Source organism: Ahaetulla prasina, chromosome 7 (genome assembly GCF_028640845.1).
Source record: "Ahaetulla prasina isolate Xishuangbanna chromosome 7, ASM2864084v1, whole genome shotgun sequence".
NCBI classification, from domain to species: Eukaryota; Metazoa; Chordata; class Lepidosauria; order Squamata; family Colubridae; genus Ahaetulla; species Ahaetulla prasina.
In genome coordinates this window covers 95,978,554-95,997,804 of record NC_080545.1, presented here as the reverse complement: position 1 = coordinate 95,997,804, position 19,251 = coordinate 95,978,554, and the positions used below count along the sequence as shown (strand labels likewise).

The following is a 19,251-nucleotide window of genomic DNA, read 5'->3' as shown; positions in this document are numbered from 1 at the left end:
GAGGCGAGTTATTGGCCCCAAAGGATAGGGTGCGCAACTTAGGTGTCCTCCTGGATGAACGGCTATCGTTTGAAGATCATTTGACGGCCGTCTCCAGGAGGGCCTTCCACCAGGTTCGCCTGGTTAGGCAGTTGCGCCCCTTCCTTGATCGGGATGCCTTGTGCACAGTCACTCATGCACTCGTTACCTCTCGCTTGGATTATTGTAATGCTCTCTACATGGGGCTCCCCTTGAGGTGCACTCGGAGGCTTCAGTTAGTCCAGAATGCAGCTGCGCAGGTGATAGAGGGAGCTACGTGTAGCTCCCATATAACACCGCTCCTGCGCAGTCTGCACTGGCTGCCTGTGGCCTTCCGAGTGCACTTTAAGGTTTTGGTTACTACCTTTAAAGCGCTCCATGGCTTAGGGCCTGGGTACTTACGGGACCGCCTGCTGTTACCACATGCCTCCCACCGACCCGTACGCTCCCACAGAGAGGGACTTCTCAGGATGCTGTCCGCCAAGCAATGTCGGCTGGCGGCCCCCAGGGGAAGGGCCTTCTCTGTGGGGGCTCCCACACTCTGGAGCAGGCTTCCCCGGGTTTCGCCAAATACCTGACCTTGGACCTTCCGCCCTTGAACTGAAGACACATCTCTTTATTCGCACGGGGCTGGCTTAAATTTTATTGATTTTAAATTATCTATTATTAATTTTAATGGGGTTTTAGTTTTATATATTTTAAAGTTTTTTGGGCCAATTATAAAATAAGTTTTTTAATTTGTATTTTAAATTGTATATTGTATTGTTGTTTTTATTTTTGGCTGTACACCGCCCTGAGTCCTTCGGGAGAAGGGCGGTATAAAAATCGAATAAATAAATAAATAAATAAATAAATCACTGGAGGTTTTTAAGAAGAGACGACAGTAACTTGTCTGAAATAGTAGAGGGTCTTCTGCTTCAGCAGAGGGTTGGACTAGAAGACCTTGAAGATCCCTTCCAGCTCTATTTTGATGGGAGGGAGGGAAGGAGAAAGCAAGAAGGAAGGAAGGAAGGAAGGGAGGGAGGGAGGGAGGGAGGGAGGGAGGGAGGGAGGAAGGAAGGAAGGAAGGAAGGAAGGAAGGAAGGAAGGAAGGAAGGAAGGAAGGAAGGAAGGAAGGAGAACACATCCCCACAGCAGCCAACATCCAGATAAGCAGGCATTAACCCAAGGCAAACAATCAAGCAAAAAACAATACCCTAATGAAGGCACTATCAAAGTCACACTCCACTAACACCCGGCAGGGGAAGGAAGGAAGGAAAAGAAGTCCTGCCTTAGCACTTGGCCACCAGCAGATGGCAATGCTTCTCTGAAGGACAGGGTTTGGCGCTCTCCCTGCTCTCGCCTTCCTCCACTGGGGACAATGGATCCCCACCGAGCCCCGCCCGGGCCACCACAGGTGCCCCCCCCGACACGAGTGATGTCGAGCTGGCCGCCCCCACCCTGGTCACGCCCACCCATTCCCCCTAGGTCCGTGATGGCGAACCTACGGCATACGTGCCGGAAGTGGTACGCAGAGCCATTTTTCCAGGAACGTGAGCTGTCGCCCAACTCACCTGCAGCTGTACATGAGTGAGTGCCTCAGCTGGTGTTTGGGCATCCGGCGAGCATACGTGTAATTCAGGGGACCTAGCTGGTCTTTAAGGCTTAGTGGGTAAAACGCTGAGGTTGTCGATTGAAAAGTCGGCAGTTCAGTGGTTCGAATCCCTAGTGCTGCCGTGTAATTTACAGGACCGCCTGCTGCCGACAGTTACCTCCCATTGTCCGATATGTCCAGTGCGCGCCCACAGGGAGGGTCTTCTTAGGGTACCGTCGGCTAGTCAATGTCGGCTGGCGGCCCCCAGGGGAAGGGTGTTCTCTGTGGGGGCCCCGGCTTTATGGAATGAGCTGCCGGTGGGACTCCGTCTCCTCCCTGATCTCCGGACCTTTAAGCGCAAGCTCAAGACTTTCTTTTTTCACCAAGCGGGGCTGGCCTGATTGGTTTTAGTATGGGGGTTTTAATGGGGTTTTAATAGGGTTTTACCAAGGTTTTAGTATTGATAAATTTTAGCTAATTATTTTAAGTTACAGCGATTGAATCAGTTTTTTAAATTTGATAGCGTATTTTAAATTTGTTGGGATTTTTGTCGTTTTATTGGCTGTACACCGCCCTGAGTCTCCGGAGAAGGCGGTATAAAATCGAATAAATAAATAAATAAATAAATAAATCACTGGAGGTTTTAAGAAGAGACGACAGTAACTTGTCTGAAATAGTAGAGGTCTTCTGCTTCAGCAGAGGTTGGACTAGGAGACCTTGAAGATCCCTTCCAGCTCTATTTTGATGGGAGGAGGAAGGAGAAAGCAAGAAGGAAGGAAGGAAGGAAGGGAGGAGGGAGGAGGGAGGAGGGAGGAGGGAGGAGGGAGGAAGGAAGGAAGGAAGGAAGGAAGGAAGGAAGGAAGGAAGGAAGGAAGGAAGGAAGGAGAACACATCCCCACAGCAGCCAACATCCAGATAAGCAGGAATTAACACCAGACAAACAATCAAGCAGAAAACAATACCCTAATGAAGGCACTATCAAAGTCACACTCCACTAACACCCGGCAGGGGAAGGAAGGAAGGAAAAGAAGTCCTGCCTTAGCACTTGGCCACCAGCAGATGGCAATGCTTCTCTGAAGGACAGGGTTTGGCGCTCTCCCTGCTCTCGCCTTCCTCCACTGGGGACAATGGATCCCCACCAAGCCCTGCCCGGGCCACCACAGGTGCCCCCCCCCGACACGAGTGATGTTGAGTTGGCCACCCCCACCCTGGTCACGCCCACCCATTCCCCCTAGGTCCGTGATGGCGAACCTACGGCATACGTGCCGGAAGTGGTACGCAGAGCCATTTTTCCAGGAACGTGAGCTGTCGCCCAACTCACCTGCAGCTGTGAGTGAGTGAGTGCCTCAGCTGGTGTTTGGGCATCCGGCAAGCATACGTGCAATTCAGGGGACCTAGTTGGTCTTTAAGGGCCAGTGGCTTAGTGGGTAAAACGCTGAGGTTGTCGATCGAAAAGTCGGCAGTTCAGTGGTTCGAATCCCTAGTGCTGCCGTGTAATTTACGGGACCGCCTGCTGCCGACAGTTACCTCCCATTGTCCAATATGTCCAGTGCGCGCCCACAGGGAGGGTCTTCTTAGGGTGCCGTCGGCTAGTCAATGTCGGCTGGCGGCCCCCAGGGGAAGGGTGTTCTCTGTGGGGGCCCCGGCTTTATGGAATGAGCTGCCGGTGGGACTCCGTCTCCTCCCTGATCTCCGGACCTTTAAGCGCGAGCTCAAGACTTTCTTTTTTCACCAAGCGGGGCTGGCCTGATTAATTTTAGTATGGGGGTTTTAATGGGTTTTAATAGGGTTTTTACCAAGGTTTTAGTATTGATAAATTTTAGCTAATTATTTTAAGTTACAGCGATTGAATCAGTTTTTTAAATTTGATAGCGTATTTTAAATTTGTTGGGATTTTTGTCGTTTTATTGGCTGTACACCGCCCTGAGTCTCCGGAGAAGGGCGGTATAAAAATACGAATAAATAAATAAATAAATAAATAATGGGGTGAGCTCCCGTGACTTGTCCCAGCTTCTGCCAACCTAGCCGTTCGAAAGCACGTAAAAAATGCAAGTAGAAAAATAGGGACCACCTTTGGTGGGAAGGGAACAGCGTTCCATGCGTCTTTGGCGTTGAGTCATGCCGGCTATATGACCACGGAGACATCTTCGGACAGTGCTGGCTCTTCGGCTTTGAAACAGAGCTGAGCACTGCCCCCTAGAGTTGGGAACGACTAGCACATATTTTGCGAGGGGAACCTTTACCTTTACCTTTAGCTGGTCTTTGGAGCTCGTTTGCGCATGTGTGCGAGAGTACTGGTGCACAGCGCGCATACACTCAGATGGTGCTCACGTGTGTGCATTGCACACATGAAATCCACACGCATGCGCAGATGGTGCGATGGCGTGCACAGTGCACGGCGGGGCAAGCGCGCAAAAACTGTGTGCATGCACGGATGGTGTGGTTGTGCCTGCAGTGCACGGGGGAGGAGCCGCCGTTAGCGCAAAGCGCGCAAAGCACCTACCTCTTCGGCACTTGGTGAGTCAAAGGTTCGCCACCACTGCCCTAGATCAAAAACAACCCCGATTTATTTATTTTATTTTATTTATTTTATTTGCATTTATATCCCGCCCTTCTCCGAAGACTCAGGGCAGCTTACAATGTGTTAAGCAATAGTCTTCATCCATTTGTATATTATATACAAAGTCGACTTTTATTGCCCCCCAACAATCTGGGTCCTCATTTTACCTACCTTATAAAGGATGGAAGGCTGAGTCCACCTTGGGCCCGGTGGGGCTTGAACCTGCAGTAACTGCAAGCAGCTGCTGTTAATAACAGACTGCTTTAGTCTGTTGAGCCACCAGAGGCCCCTCAATCAAATTAGGTTGGGCACCCTTGATATAGGGCTGTGTTGGCGAACCTATGGCAAGCAGTGCCCACTCTGCGGGCACGCCAGCCATCGCCCCAGCCCAGCTCCACCGTGCATGCATGGCGCACCTCCCGCCAGCCAGCTGGTCTTCAGGTCTCTGCCGCGCATGTGTGTGGGGAGGGCGCATGCAGGGGACGCACACACACACATGTTGGGGAGGGCACATGTGCAAAGGGCGCTCGCATTTCATTTCTTCATGGCTTAGGACCGGGATATCTACGGGACCGTCTACTGCCAACGTCTATCTCCCAACGACCGGTGCGCTCTCACAGAGAGGGGCTCCTCAGGGTGCCGTCAGCCAAGCAATGTTGACTGGCGGCCCCCAGGGGGAGAGTCTTCTCTGTGGGGGCTCCTACCCTATGGAACGAGCTTCCCCCTGGACTTCGACAACTACCTGACCTTAGGACCTTCCGCCGCAAACTTAAAACCTACTTATTTCGTCTTGCTGGACTCGCTTAAATTTTAAAATTATCAAATTGATTTTATGGGTTTTAAATTTTTTGTAAATTTTATAGGGAAATATTTTATCTAAAGTAGCCATATTGAATAGGTTTTTTAAGGGTTGTTTTGAGCTTTGTATGTGTTGTTTTCTTCCTGTATTTTATCCTGGCTGTACCCCTGAGTCCTTCGGGTGGTCTATAAATTAAAATATTCTATTCTATTCTATTCTATTCTATTTTGGGGGTTCGCATGCACACACCCCATGCCCCGTTTTGGGCCTGGAAGGTCTCCTGAAGCAACCTGGAAGCCAAAACATGGTGCAGGGGGGCGGGGCACGTGAACAGGGAGGGGGCGGGGTGCATGCGTGGGAGGCGCTTGCATTGCATTTTGGGCGTTTGGGCACGCACAGGTGCATTTGTGTGCGCGGGCTTTGGGCACTTGGCACCACAAAGGTTAACCATCACTGTTGAGCCTCTGGTGGCTCAACAGACTAAGACAGTCTGTTATTAACAGCAGCTGCTTGCAATTACTGCAGGTTCAAGTCCCACCAGGCCCAAGGTTGACTCAGCCTTCCATCCTTTATAAGGTAGGTAAAATGAGGACCCAGATTGTTGGGGGCAATAAGTTGACTTTGTATATAATATACAAATGGATGAAGACTATTGCTTAACACAATGTAAGCCGCACTGAGTCTTCGGAGAAGGGTGGGGTATAAATGCAAATAAAATAATAATAATAAATATATATATAGAGAGAGTGTCTTGACTTGAGCCCGGGGGGTTGGACTAGAAGACCTCTGAGGTCCCTACATAGACCTACAATTCTATGTTCTTATACGTTCTTGGCTGTCCCTTGCTGGGAATATAGATGCTTGGCACCTTGCCCAAGGGTGTTCTTTGTTGATCCCTTCCAGGATCATTTTCCAGCTGGTACAAGTAGACAGCCTTGTAGGACTTGAGGCTGATATAACTCTATTAATACTTCTTGTTTTTGTTTTGTTTTTTAGTTATTAATCAAGTTATTCTTGACTCGTAGGAATTATGTGGGCAAGTCCCTGCAGATTTCAGCTTGCTTTCGCCTCCTCTTTCTTCTTCTTCTTCCCAAGGCTGAGTGAGAAGCATTGACCCAGTTAGTTTCATGTCCAAGGCATGATTAGAACTCACGATCGCCTGCTTTCTAATCCAGCTCCTTCATCACTAGACCAAACTGGCTGTCAGTACATTAAATTCCTGAGGTTTTTGTAGGCAGCATTTTCAGAAATGGTTTCCTTGGTCTCGTCCTTCTTTCCAAGGAGAGAGTGACAGGCTCAAGGTCACCTACCTGGCTTTGTGCCCAAGGCAGGACTAGAACTCACCATCTCCTGGAGATTGGTCCAGAAACATCCAACTGGCTTTCATGCTTAAGGTGGGGCTAGAATTCACAGTCTCTCGGTGATTGGCCCAAAGTCAGCCAGTCAGCTTTCAGGTCTCAGGAGGGACTAGAATTCACAATCGCCTGGTGATCGGCGCAAAGGCATCCAGCCCAAAGTGGAACTAGAATTCATTATCTCCCGGTGATTGGTCCTGCTGGCTTTCATGCCCAAGGCGGGACTAGAACTCACAGCCTCCCGGTTTCTATCCTGATGCTTTTAACCGATACACCCCGCTGGCTTCAATGTTAGTATTTAAAAATTACATAATTAAAAAAAAAACACCTTAAGGTGTTCTATTTGAAAAAGCGAGAAGAAAAAAGACAAGAAAAACTTTATAATTAGAAGTCAAACATCAAAAAAATAGAAGGAAAATTGGAGTAGGGGACACATGTATATTTATTGGCTGTGAACCGCCCTGAGTCCTTCGGGAGATGGGCGGTATACAAATATAATAAATAAATAAATAAATAAATAAATAAATAAATAAATATAAGGGGCAAAATAAAAAATAGACATGCGAAACAAAAGCAGAAATACCTAAATTATTTAATTATCCATCCATCCTTATTAAAATACACAAATGCCCATTTGATGGAAAGATATATGTAATTTATATTAGCTTTCTTCTCTCCACCCCAACTACTGGCCATCACAAGTTTTTCTAACAATATAGCTGGAGGAATAGTATAGAACTGCGGTAGTCAACCTGGTCCCTAGCGCCCACTAGTGGGCGTTCCAGCTTTCATGGTGGGCGGTAGGGGTTTTGTCCAATACTGAAGCACTTCCCTTTTTTAAAATTTAATTGACTTTAAAAAAAAATCATAGCATTATTTAAAAACATTTTCATTAGGTTTTCATAAAATTCCCCGTGACAATTTAAATTTCTGAAAATATACTATTTGTATTGCCCACGCATAAGTGTAGTTCACGTTATGTAAGTGAAACTAAATGGCGCTATAGTGCGACCGCAAACAAAAGAGCCTCGTCCCAGAATAGCTCGTGCATCTCCCTCCCACACCACCCAGCTGTAACAGACAAGCAGAGCTGGTAGCCCCCCCTCCACAAACCCAATCCATGATGCGCGAGAGGCATGCGCAGACAACAATACACGGCGCATTACTGTGGAACCGGTGGGCGGTTAGAAAATTTTACTACTAAGAGAGATACAAAAGTGGGCGGTAGGTATAAAAAGGTTGACTACACCTGGTATAGGTCCATGATGGTGAATCTATGGCACGCATAGCCATTTTTCTGGACACATGAACTGTCGCCCAACTCACCTCCAGCAGTGCATGTGCGCACATCCCAGCTGGTGTTTGGGCCTCTGGTGCACATGCGCGCAATTCAGGAGACCCAGCTGGTCTTTGGAGCTCTACTGTGTATGCATGCACGTTTGCGCATGTGTGTGAGAGTATTTGCGCACTGTGTACATGGGCATAGGCACCGTTCACACATGTGCATTGCACGCGCAAAACCTGCGTGCATCCGCAGAGGGTGCAATGACACATGCAGCGCATGGGGAGCCACACAAAACTGCGCACATGTGCAGATGGTGCAATTGCATGCTCCACGCACGGGGGAGAGCCGCCCGAAAGCCATGCGCATGCGCAGATGGTGTGGTTGCACACACAGCGCATGGGTGCATGCAAAAGCCATGCGCATGCACAGATGGAGTGGTTGCACACATGTACGTGAAGCACGTACTGGTTTGGCACTCAGTGAGTAAAAGGTTTGCCACTACTGATATAGGTTATATTTTGGCATAAAAAAGAAAAAAACGGCAGCATTCTTTTTAAAAACCTTAAAATCATTTGCCGGATAAATTTCTCCTCCTCTTCAGCGCAACTCATGAACAGTTTGCAGATGGAACTGACTAAAAATACCTCATATATTCTCTGCGGACAAATCCATCTTTTTTTTCCCTCCAACATTTTCCAAATTTGAAGCTGCTGTTCCTCCTTTCTGTCTTTCCTCCTTGGACCAGTCTTGGATAGAAATTAGAACAGAAATTAGAACTGGGACAGAAATTAGAAAATAAATTCTTCCAGATTTGTGGATTGGCTGAATTCTAGTATTCCAGCTCAAGATACTGTTTGGTTACGAAATTCCCAGGGAAGACTCGGTTTGGCTCGCTTGCAACTCAACGCTGGGAATTTGTACAACATCTAAATTTTTTAAATAAACTCATTACTGGCTGAAGCATTTCTTAAAGCGCCTCTTGAAAATTTAGGCTATGATTGTTGGTTCATTTATAAAAATTTGCCTACAGGTAGTCCTCGACTTATGACTGGTGACTGAATGGTTTAATCTCCATCAGGACAATGGATTTGCTTAATGACCGCCATGTTGGCCTAAGGTTGTAAAAATGGGTGCAGCCGTATGGGGATCCAGTTAATGACCGGCACGCCTTACAACTCTAATTCCAGATTCAATTACGGTCGTACGTCGAGAACCCCCTGTGCTACAGAGCAGTGCAATCTTCCCAGCCAACTTTCGACAAGCAAAGCTAATGCGGGAAGCCAGATTCGCTTAATGACCGAATGATTCATTTAACAACAGCAATGATTCTCTTAAAACAACCGGGTCCAAAACTGGGCCTTAAGTGAGGCAAATTCACTGACTTGATTGCCTTGCTTAGCAATAAACATTTAATGGTCGCTTCTTGGTCACCTTTCCAGATTTTTCTGGTTCAGCGTTTCTTCTTTATATGTGTGTGTGTGTATTTTATATTTTATATTTCTTTAATCAACATAAGTGCTTATTAAACAGTGTTTTATCTGGGTCAATTTGCTTAAACAGGCTGATATTAATAATAATGGTGCTAATGGTGATAACAATGATAGTCATAATAATAATATATTCTTTACTTATACATAATAATCATAATATATTCTTTACTTATACCTAATAGTCATAATATATTCTTTACTTATACATAATAATAATGCATTCTTTACTTATACATAATAATCATAATAATATATTCTTTACTTATACATAATAATGATAATGTATTCTTTACTTATAGAATAGAATAGAATAGAATAGAATAGAATAGAATAGAATAGAATAGAATTTTTTTTTATTGGCCAAGTGTGATTGGACACACAAGGAATTTGTCTTGGTGCATATGCTCTCAGTGTACATAAAAGAAAAGATACGTTCATCAAGGTACAACATTTTCAACACAATTGATGATCAATATATCAATATAAATCATAAGGATTGCCAGCAACAAGTTATAGTCATACAGTCATAAATGGAAAGAGATTGGTGATGGGAACTATGAGAAGATTAATAGTAGTGCAGATTCAGTAAATAGTTTGACAGTGTTGAGGGAATTATTTGTTTAGCAGAGTGATGGCCTTCGGGAAAAAACTGTTCTTGTGTCTAGTTGTTCTGGTGTGCAGTGCTCTATAGCGTCGTTTTGAGGGTAGGAGTTGAAACAGTTTAGAATAGAATAGAATATTCTATTCTAGAATATTCTATTCTATTCTACATAATAATAATTCTACATAATAATAATCTTTCATCATGTACTTGTACACAGTAATAATCTTTTATCTTCTAATTTCTACTTCTATTATCTAACCACTGATAATAGTTAATTTTTCTCCTTCAGCGTTTCTTTAGCATATACACTGCTCAAAAAAATAAAGGGCACAACACAATGTAATGTATTTAATAAGAATATTTCATTCCTTCAGATCTAGGATGTCTTACAGTATCTTTGCGTTCCCTTTACTGTGTACTGTAAGACATCCTAGATCTGAAGGAATTAAATATTAAATACAGTACATTGTGTTGTGTGGGTGTTCCCTTTCTTTTTTTTTGAGCAGTATATTTTTTTCTTTGGCTTTTTTTTTTTTTTAACCAAGTAAAAACTTTTTTTGGGAGGAAGGGCCGGCTTTCATCGGCCCGATCCTTGTTCTGCAGGGCTGGTCTTCATGTCCTCAGAAGCCTCCGTCCAGATGTTACGTTCATGCTGGTCTGTTTGTTGTTTGTTCGGCTTAGTCGAGAACTTGCATGGCAAAGCAAGGCCGGCCTCACCGTTCCTACGCAGGCAGGCAACCCACGGGCTGCAGCAGGTGGGTGGCTCCTCCTTTCGCAAAGAGACGCAGCCTCGGTGCAAGTCAGAACCCACATCTGGAAAGGCTTAGCTGAACAGCTGGGAGCCTCTAAAAGCTTTTGTGGTTGTTGGGGTTGGGGGTTTTTTTGGTGGTTTTTTTTTTTGTCAGTTGGCTAACCCGTTGTTCCCCTCCAAGGATTTTTCCGTGCCAGATGGAAGTAGATTAGGAGCGTGAAAGAAAAACAAAAACAGGGAAGGAAAGGAAGCAATTCATTTGGAAAAGGAGATTTTGGGGCGGCGGCGGGAGGGAGGGGGGAAGATGTCGAAGGCATTTAACGCAAAGCGCCTCAACCAGATGCCTTTTTGGACTAGAGAGGGGCTACAGCATGCATTTATTATGCACTCAGGGATGGGCTGCTGGGGGTTTGGGAGAACCTCTAGCTAAGATTCCGTGCAGTTCGAAGAACCGCCCAAATCCCACTTCTGGCTGGCCCCGCCCACCCTGCCCTCCCCTCCCCCTCCCAGGAGTCCTCACGCGGCCCGTTTTGGATGCAGGTAACTGCAGGGTGTGCGCGGAGGCTCGGGGAGGGCGAAAAATGGGCCTATTGGAAGTTCGGGAAGGCCAGGGATGGGACTCCAGAGCCTGGAGAGGCTGTTTTTTCACCCTCCCGGAGGCTTGAGGAAAGCCTCCGGAGCCCAGGGAAGGCAAAAACGACCACTACCACCTGCCGTGGTGCAGGAGGCCGACTAGGCCACGCCCATGCAGCAACCGAACAGACAACCCCTTGCCAAAATTTTTGAAGCCCACCCCTGCATGCATTCGTTTAGAACTTAGAATCATAGCATCTCAGAGGGCTGGAAGGAACCTTCTAGTCCAGGGGTCTCCAACCTTGACCACTTTCAGACTTGTGGACTTCAACTCCCAGAATTCCTCAGCCAGCTTTGCTCTGGGAACTCTGGGAGTTGAAGTACACAAGTCTGAAAGTAGCCAAGGTTGGAGACTCCTGTTCAAGGTAACAGACCTTATATCGTCTTGGTCAAATGGTCGTCCGGTTTATTTTTGGAAACCTCCAGTGATGGAAGTCTGTGGAGATTCTCAGTCCTCCAGGTCGTGGTTGTCGCAAAAGTGCTTTTTTCAGGAGGCAACGGGACTTTCTTCTTTTTTCTTTCAAGACATTTCACTTCTCATCCAAGAAGCTTCTTCAGTTCTGAAAGGAGAGTTTGGGAATGGAAGGATTTATATTCCTTGCAGACAGCTGGTCCTTTGCATCCTTTCAGAGGGTCGTTGATGACTGAGAATCTCTACAGACTTTTAGCTATGCAATTTGGGATTGGACACCCTTTGGATGATGTGGGAGTAGGAATGGATGCCCAGAGGAAAAATTGCAGATTAAAGGAACCAGTTACACTACTCAGGTGACCCTGAGGACACAGATGAATCTCCAGGTGGCCTCATCATGTCCAATCACACTTGGCCAATAAAGAATTCTATTCTATTCTATTCTATTCTATTCTATTCTATTCTATTCTATTCTATCCTATTCCATTCCATTCCATTCCATTATTATTCTATTCTATTCTATTCCATTCCATTCCATTCCATTCCATTCCATTCCATTCCATTCCATTCCATTATTCTATTCTATTCTATTCTATTCTATTCTATTCTATTCTATTCTATTCTATTCTATTCTATTCTATTCTATTCTATTCTATTCCTTCCTGAGAGTATATGAACCAAAGACAAATTCCTTGTGTGTCCAATCCCACTTGGCCAATAAAGAATTCTATTCTATTCTATTCTATTCTATTCTATTCTATTCTATTCTATTCTATTCTATTCTATTCTATTCCATTCCATTCCATTCCATTCCATTCCATTCCATTATTATTATTCTATTCTATTCTATTCTATTCTATTCTATTCTATTCTATTCTATTCTATTCTATTCTATTCTATTCTATTCTATTCCTGAGAGTATATGCACCAAAGACAAATTCCTTGTGTGTCCAATCACACTTGGTCAATAAAGAATTCTATTCTATTCTATCTAGAGCTAGATTGAATTTTTCTGGACGGATTCCAGACTGCTCCACCAATACTCCTACATTAGATCTTTGGACGGAGGTGTGATGGAAGAAGCCAGAGAGATGCCTCTAAAATTGCACGTGTCATGTTTGGAAACATCAGGGCTTCTTCTGTATTCCCCCAAAGAGAACATCTGGAGTTTTTCTAAAGAGGTCGAAAGGTTCTTTCCACCAAAGTTGAGTTCGGAAAGAACCATCGTTAACTCATAGCAATGGATTCTTCCATAACATTCTTCCTCCTCGCCAAATTCCTCTCGTCCAGCTGAACCATGAATTCTTGCATTCGACTTCAGACCGGGGGGGAGGGTGGGAGACCAGTTCTGTCTTTCACATCCCAGTCCCCCAAATTCTCAAGATCCTAAATCACGAGTATTGATAGCAAATTGCTTGTCAGAAGGTCGCAAAAGGGAATCGAAGACCCCGAGGGACACTAGCAAGCATCATAAATGTGAGCCGGTTGCCAAGATTCCGAATCAGGGGTGAAATGCTCCCGGTTCGGACCGGATTGTTTGATCCGGTAGCAATGGCGGCGGGTAGTTCGGAGAACCTGTATAAAAAATCCCTGCCCAACCCCACCCCAGCTGAGCCGTGCGATCATCAGAGGGTTTTTTTTTTTTAAACTTTTAAAAGCATTTTTTCTTCGGCCGAAAAAATGCTGTTCAAAGTTAAAAAAAAAAACAAAACTCTGATGATCGCACGGCTCAACTGGGATCGTCAGAGGCTTTTTAAAGCATTTTTTCTACAACCTCTTCGGCCAAAGAGGTTGTTAAAAAAAGCTTTTAAAAGGCTCCTCTAGTGATCCCAGCTGAGTTGCCTGATCGCCAGAACCTTTTAAAATCATTTTTTTTTTGCAACCTCTTCGGCTGAAGAGGTTGCAAAAAAAAATGCTTTTGAAAGATTCGGGCAACCAGGCAACTCAGCTGGAATCGTCAGAACCCTTTAAAAACTTTTTGTCCTCTGGCGATCCCAGCTGAGTTGCCTGATCATCACAGCCTTTTAAAAGCATTTCGGCCAAAGAGGTTGTAGAAAAAATGCTTTTAAAAGTTAAAAAAAAAAAAAGTTGGCCACCCCCACCCAGTCACATTACACCCCCCCCCACCAAGCCACGCCCACAGAACCGGTAGTAACAAATTTTACATTTCACCCCTAGTCCGAATGTTGATCACATAACCATCGGGATGTGAAAAACGGTCACGAGTCTCTTTTTTCAGCGATGGTGTAACTTCGGTCACGCAATGAACTGTTGTAAATCGAGGACCTACCTGTAGCAAAGTAGTAGTACCATGTTATAATCTCCTGGAGGCATGCGTTGAAAGAAAGCATGGACTTGTGAAGCTAGTTCTTAATATAGTGGGTGCATAAATCCTGAGTTTAATTCTGGTTTTGTTTCCTTTATTTAGGGGATCCACCCCAGGCAGCTGCTTGGATTGGCCAATGTTTTCTCTACTTGCTCATAATGATCTTTGAGAAAACGGCAGTCGGTCTCGTCTTACTTATTCCCGGTTGGACGAAGGTAAGGAAGAAGAACCCGATTCACATCTTCTGTTACTCACAAACGTTATTGATTTTTAAGCGGCAAATTAGCGCACGGATTCAAATGCCACCTTTGAGGAAATGCGTTAAGGAGAATGATGCATATTCGGCAATATTTTGGCACAGCTAGAAGATTGATCAATCAGAATAGAGCTAGAGAGGGGCCCTGGAGGCAGGGGTGAAATGCTCCCGGTTCGGACCGGATTGCGCGATCCGGTAGCGATGGGGGCGGGTAGTTCGGAGAACCGGTAGCAAAAATCCCTTCTCCCCCCACCGCCCATGCCTCGCTGTTCCTCTTCTCTGTCCCTGAAGCTCTCGGTGGTGATATAGCTGCAAACTGCCTTAAATGACTGCCCCGGCGCTTCAAAGGGCCGCACTACAGCTGGTCAGCGCTGTAGGTGGCTAGTAGAGCGGTGCCTCTATTTTTAAAGAAGATAGACCGGTGCCTCCCCAAAAAAGGCAATTAGTAGACCGGTGCCTCTATTTTTAAAGAAGGTAGACCAGTGTGCTCCCAAGTTTTGTATACTTTATTATTTTTATTATTTATTATTATTGGCTGTGCCCATTCAGTCACCTGACCACCAAGCCACGCCCACCAGGTCACCTGACCACCAAGCCACGCCCACCAATTTAGCCAAGCCCACAGAACCGGTAGGGAAAATTTTTAGATTTCACCCCTGCCTGGACGTCTTCTATTCCAACCCCCTTGCTCAAGCAGGAGACCCTATACCATTTCAGACAGGCGGGTGTCCAGTCTCGAAAACCTCCAGTGATGAAGCTCCCAAAATGTCTGGTGGCAAGCTGTTCCACTGATTGTTCTCACTCTCAAAAAATTCCTCCTTAATTCTAGGTTGCTTCTCTCCTTGATAGGTTTCCATCCATTGCTTCTTGAGCCCTCCTCTTCTTTGGGGCAGCCTCTCAAATATTGGAAGACTGCGATCATGTCACCTCTGGTCCTTCTTTTCTCTAGCCATCTCATTTACAGCTCATGTAAAGAAAATTGTGGTTGGTTGTGTGCAATCAAGGCAGTAACTGTCATTCGGATTAATGGGCTAAACCCTGCTGTGCTACAACACAACAGAACCAAGGCTGTCGGAGTGTTTCTAAGTGTGTAAAATGGACATAGGACCTTTGTAACTTCGAACTGCCACTAAAATAAAGCTTGTAAGTAGAGGTGAAATGCTCCCAGTTCGGACCGGTTCGCGTGAACCGGTAACGATAGCAGCACAAGGCTCCACCCACCCATCCAGTCATCGTTACTGCCTGGTTTTTACCAGGAAGTAACCTGATTTTTACCCTCTGCGCATGTGCAGAAGGGTTTGCGCATGCGCAGAGGGTCGGTGTGCGCTCGTGATACATGTGTGTGGCCCGTGCACTTCTGAACCGGTTGGGAAGATAGGTAAATTTCACCCTTGGTTGTAAGTCAAGGACTGTCTGTAATTATGGAAGGGGTTAGCCGTTGCTTTCCCTCACATTATTTTTTTTCCCAATTTCCCAAACTAATTGACTGCCCTGTGATTTCCTGGTGGTCCCCTGCCCAAATATTATTCAGGCCCAGCTCTGCTGAGCCCAAACCGGATTTCTTCTTTGGAAAAAGGATTCTGATTCTTTTTTTTTCTCTCTCTCTCAGCTTCAGGAAACCCTTCTGGATTACATCCCTTCTCCTCAGCTGGAGCTGGTCTTGGTGATTCTTGTGGTTCCTTTTATAGTCAACGTGAGTAAAAAGATTTGCCAGGAAATGATCCTTTCATCCAGGGAACGGATAAAAGGGGAGAGAGAGAGAGAAGGACGCGGGATTTTCCATTTGTCCTCCGACAGTCACAAGGGACCGAAAATTTTTGCCTTGGAAAACATGACTCCTTTATAGATAATTTAGAGGCATACGGCCATCCGATTCAGCGGCACTTCTGCACAGTGTACCTATTGTGTCTGCCCCCCCCGCGAACCAGGCCCCCTGCCAGAAAGTGACTTGGAAAATGAGGGGGAAGGGCCATCAGGGCTTACCTCGGGAGCACTGGCTTCCCTGGCTCAGCTCCAGGAGCCAGAGGCAGGTCAGGTGGAGGAGATAACGAGGCCTCCGTCCCCTGACTCTTCCCCCCCCCAGGCCATGCCTCCAGACCTGGCAATCAGGCCTGGCTGGACCCTAGGTTTTGTAGGCAGGAGAAGAGGGAACAACAGAAGCAGGGGTGGGGCAGGCCTAGGAAGTGCTGAGTCATGGAGCCACACCCCACAGGATATAAAAGCAGCAAGGGCTGCTATGCCTCTTCATAGCAGGCAAATCAACTGCTTAACAAGAGCTGAAGTACTGTTTGTTCCTGGTTGACTCATCAAGAGAGATAACAGAGACACTTGGCAGACTGTTGTGCCTCGTCCGCTCGCTAGTTTGCTGCCAGAGCTGATAGTGCCGGCTAATTAAGTCATCGCTCAGACTGAGGTGAGGGGGACAGAACAGTACCGATTAGAACAGGAGTGTCAAACTCAAGGCCCGGATGGAGGATCCCACCCACGGGGTGCTTAGATCTGGCGAAAACGGAGTCTGAGGGGCCCGCATGGTGACCCTCAAGCTCCATTTTCACTGGCAAAACAAACTGCTAGGAAAAGTGAATCCTACCAGCCCCACCTGGGCCACCACAGGTGCCCTCGACACCCAGTGACGTCAAGTGGTGGTCACGCCCATCTAGGTGGCCATGCCACGCCCACCTAAGGGGCCACGCCATGCTTACCTAAGGGCCCACGCCATGCCCACCTAGGTGGCCACGCCCACCTAGACAGGTCCACCTGGACATGCCCCTTCCCCCTGAGGTCAAACACAACCCTGACGCGGCCCTCAATGAAATCGAGCTTTGACACCCCAAGATTAGAAAAAGGAAGGGACAGAAAACAGTCCTAGCAGCAAATAGAATGGGGAAGACAAAACATACATCGTTTTATTATTTGATTATTTATTTGTATCCCGTCTTTACTAGTTTTACAAATCGTTCCTATAATATGTATGATTAATAATGGCTAAGAGATAGTAGATTTATGTATGTTTATGAGAAATAAAAATAAAAAAAACTTTTTATTTAAAAAAAAATAGTTCAAGGTGACGAACGTATTCGACACAACTTATTTTTCGTCCTGTTTTCCCAACAACAACAACAACCACCAGGTCAAGAAGGTTGGACTGAGAGAGAAAGACTGGCCAAAAGTCATCCAGTTGGCTTTCATGCCTAAGGGGAGACTAGAATTCACTGTCTCCTGATGATTGGCCCATGGTCACCCAGCTGGCTTTCATGGCTAAAGTGGGACTAGAATTCACCGTCTCCTGGTGATTGGCCCATGGTCACCCAGCTGGCTTTCATGGCTAAAGTAGGACTAGAATTCACCGTCTCCTGGTGATTGGCCCATGGTCACCCAGCTGGCTTTCATGGCTAAAGTGGGACTAGAATTCACCGTCTCCTGGTGATTGGCTCATGGTCATCCAGCTGGCTTTCATGGCTAAAGTGGGACTAGAATTCACCGTCTCCTGGTGATTGGCTCATGGTCACCCAGCTGGCTTTCATGGCTAAAGTGGAACTAGAATTCACCGTCTCCTGGTGATTGGCCCATGGTCACCCAGCTGGCTTTCGTGGCTAAAGTGGGACGAGAATTCACCGTCTCCTGGTGATTGGCTCATGGTCATCCAGCTGGGTTTCGTGGCTAAAATGGGAGTAGAATTCACCGTCTCCTGGTGATTGGCCCATGGTCACCCAGCTGGCTTTCATGACTAAAGTGGGACTAGAATTCACCGTCTGGTGATTGGCCCATGGTCACTCAGCTGGCTTTCATGGCTAAAGTGGGACTAGAATTCACCATCTCCTGGTGATTGGCCCATGGTCACCCAGCTGGCTTTCATGGCTAAAGTGGAACTAGAACTCACAGTCTCCTACTGACTAGTCCAAAGTCACCCAGCTGGCTTTCATGGCTCAGGTGGGCCTAGAACTCTCCTTCTCCTAGGAATTGGCTCAAAGTCACCCAGTCGGCTTTGATGCTTCAAGTGGGACTAGAACTCACAGTCCCTCATTTTCTAGCCTGGCACCTTAACCACTAGCCCAAACTGGCATGGGACAGGTGAGTGAAACAGGTTGTCAGAAATTGTTTAAAGCAGAGTTTTTCAATCTTGGGAAATTTAAGAAGTGTTTCAAGTCCCAGAATTCCCCACCCAGCATGTGTGGACTTCAACTCCCAGAATTCTCCGGTCAGGAATGCTTGCAAGATTATGAATATGAAAGTTTGAATAAGAGAACCACAAGCTCCTATGGAAAAGTTGGTGACTTTTTCCCCCCATCCAACAATACAGTATAAAATTGTGTCAGATTATTCGACAGGAAATTGACAATTTTATTATTAAAATAACAGGAAGCCGACACCCTAGTTTGTTCTGTCAAGACACAAATTACATTAAGAATGGAAACAGAAAATGTTGGTGGAGCTTCTGTTAATCAGATGTTCAACCAGTCAGAATAAAACAAAAAAATAAAATAAAATTAAGCTGCCAGAAACTACGACCGGGCACCGGGGTAAAATCCAGCAGGTTCTGACAGGTTCTGGAGAACCAGTAGCAGAAATTTTGAGTAGTTCAGAGAACCGGTAGCAGAAATTTTGAGTAGTTCAGAGAACCGGTAGCAGAAATTTTGAGTAGTTCAGAGAACCGGTAGCGGAAATTTTGAGTAGTTCGGAGAACCAGCAAATGCCAGCTCTGGCTGGCCCCAGAGTGGGGAGGGAATGGGGATTTTGCAGTATCCTTCCCCCAGGAGTGGGGAGGGAATGGGGATTTTGCAGTATCCTTCCCCTGCCATGCCCACTGAGCCACGCCCACAGAACCGGTAGTAAAAAAACATGGATTTTACCACTGCCGGGCACCTAACATTACTGTAGGCAGGTGGTAGCTGCTCTTAGGTTATGTATAACGTAAAAGCTACAAAAGCCCAAATCTTGCTAACCCACCAGAATGAAAGCAAACCATTAAAAGAATCAGTGATCCCAACTACTATAAGTCTGCCAATGTCTGTAAAATATAGAGACCCCATTGGTGTGTATTTGTGTCTCTTTAAAAAACAGGTAGTTCTCGACTTATGACCAAAATTTCAGTTGCTAAGCAAGACACAGTGGTTAAGTGAATTTTGCCCGATTTTACAACCTTTCTTGCCACAGTTGTTAAGCGAATCAATGCAGTTGTTAAGTTGACA

General features: G+C 46.0%; 1 protein-coding gene across 1 annotated transcript in view; it reads left to right on the top strand.

The window, feature by feature from the left end:
- Positions 1 to 19,251, top strand: part of LOC131202595 (store-operated calcium entry regulator STIMATE-like) — a 55,284-nt gene that overhangs the window by 28,655 nt on the left and 7,378 nt on the right. The window contains exons 5-6 of the mRNA XM_058191697.1: positions 13,909 to 14,021; positions 15,672 to 15,755. Coding sequence (XP_058047680.1) covers positions 13,909 to 14,021; positions 15,672 to 15,755 — 197 coding nt within the window. The remainder of the gene's footprint in view (positions 1 to 13,908; positions 14,022 to 15,671; positions 15,756 to 19,251) is intronic.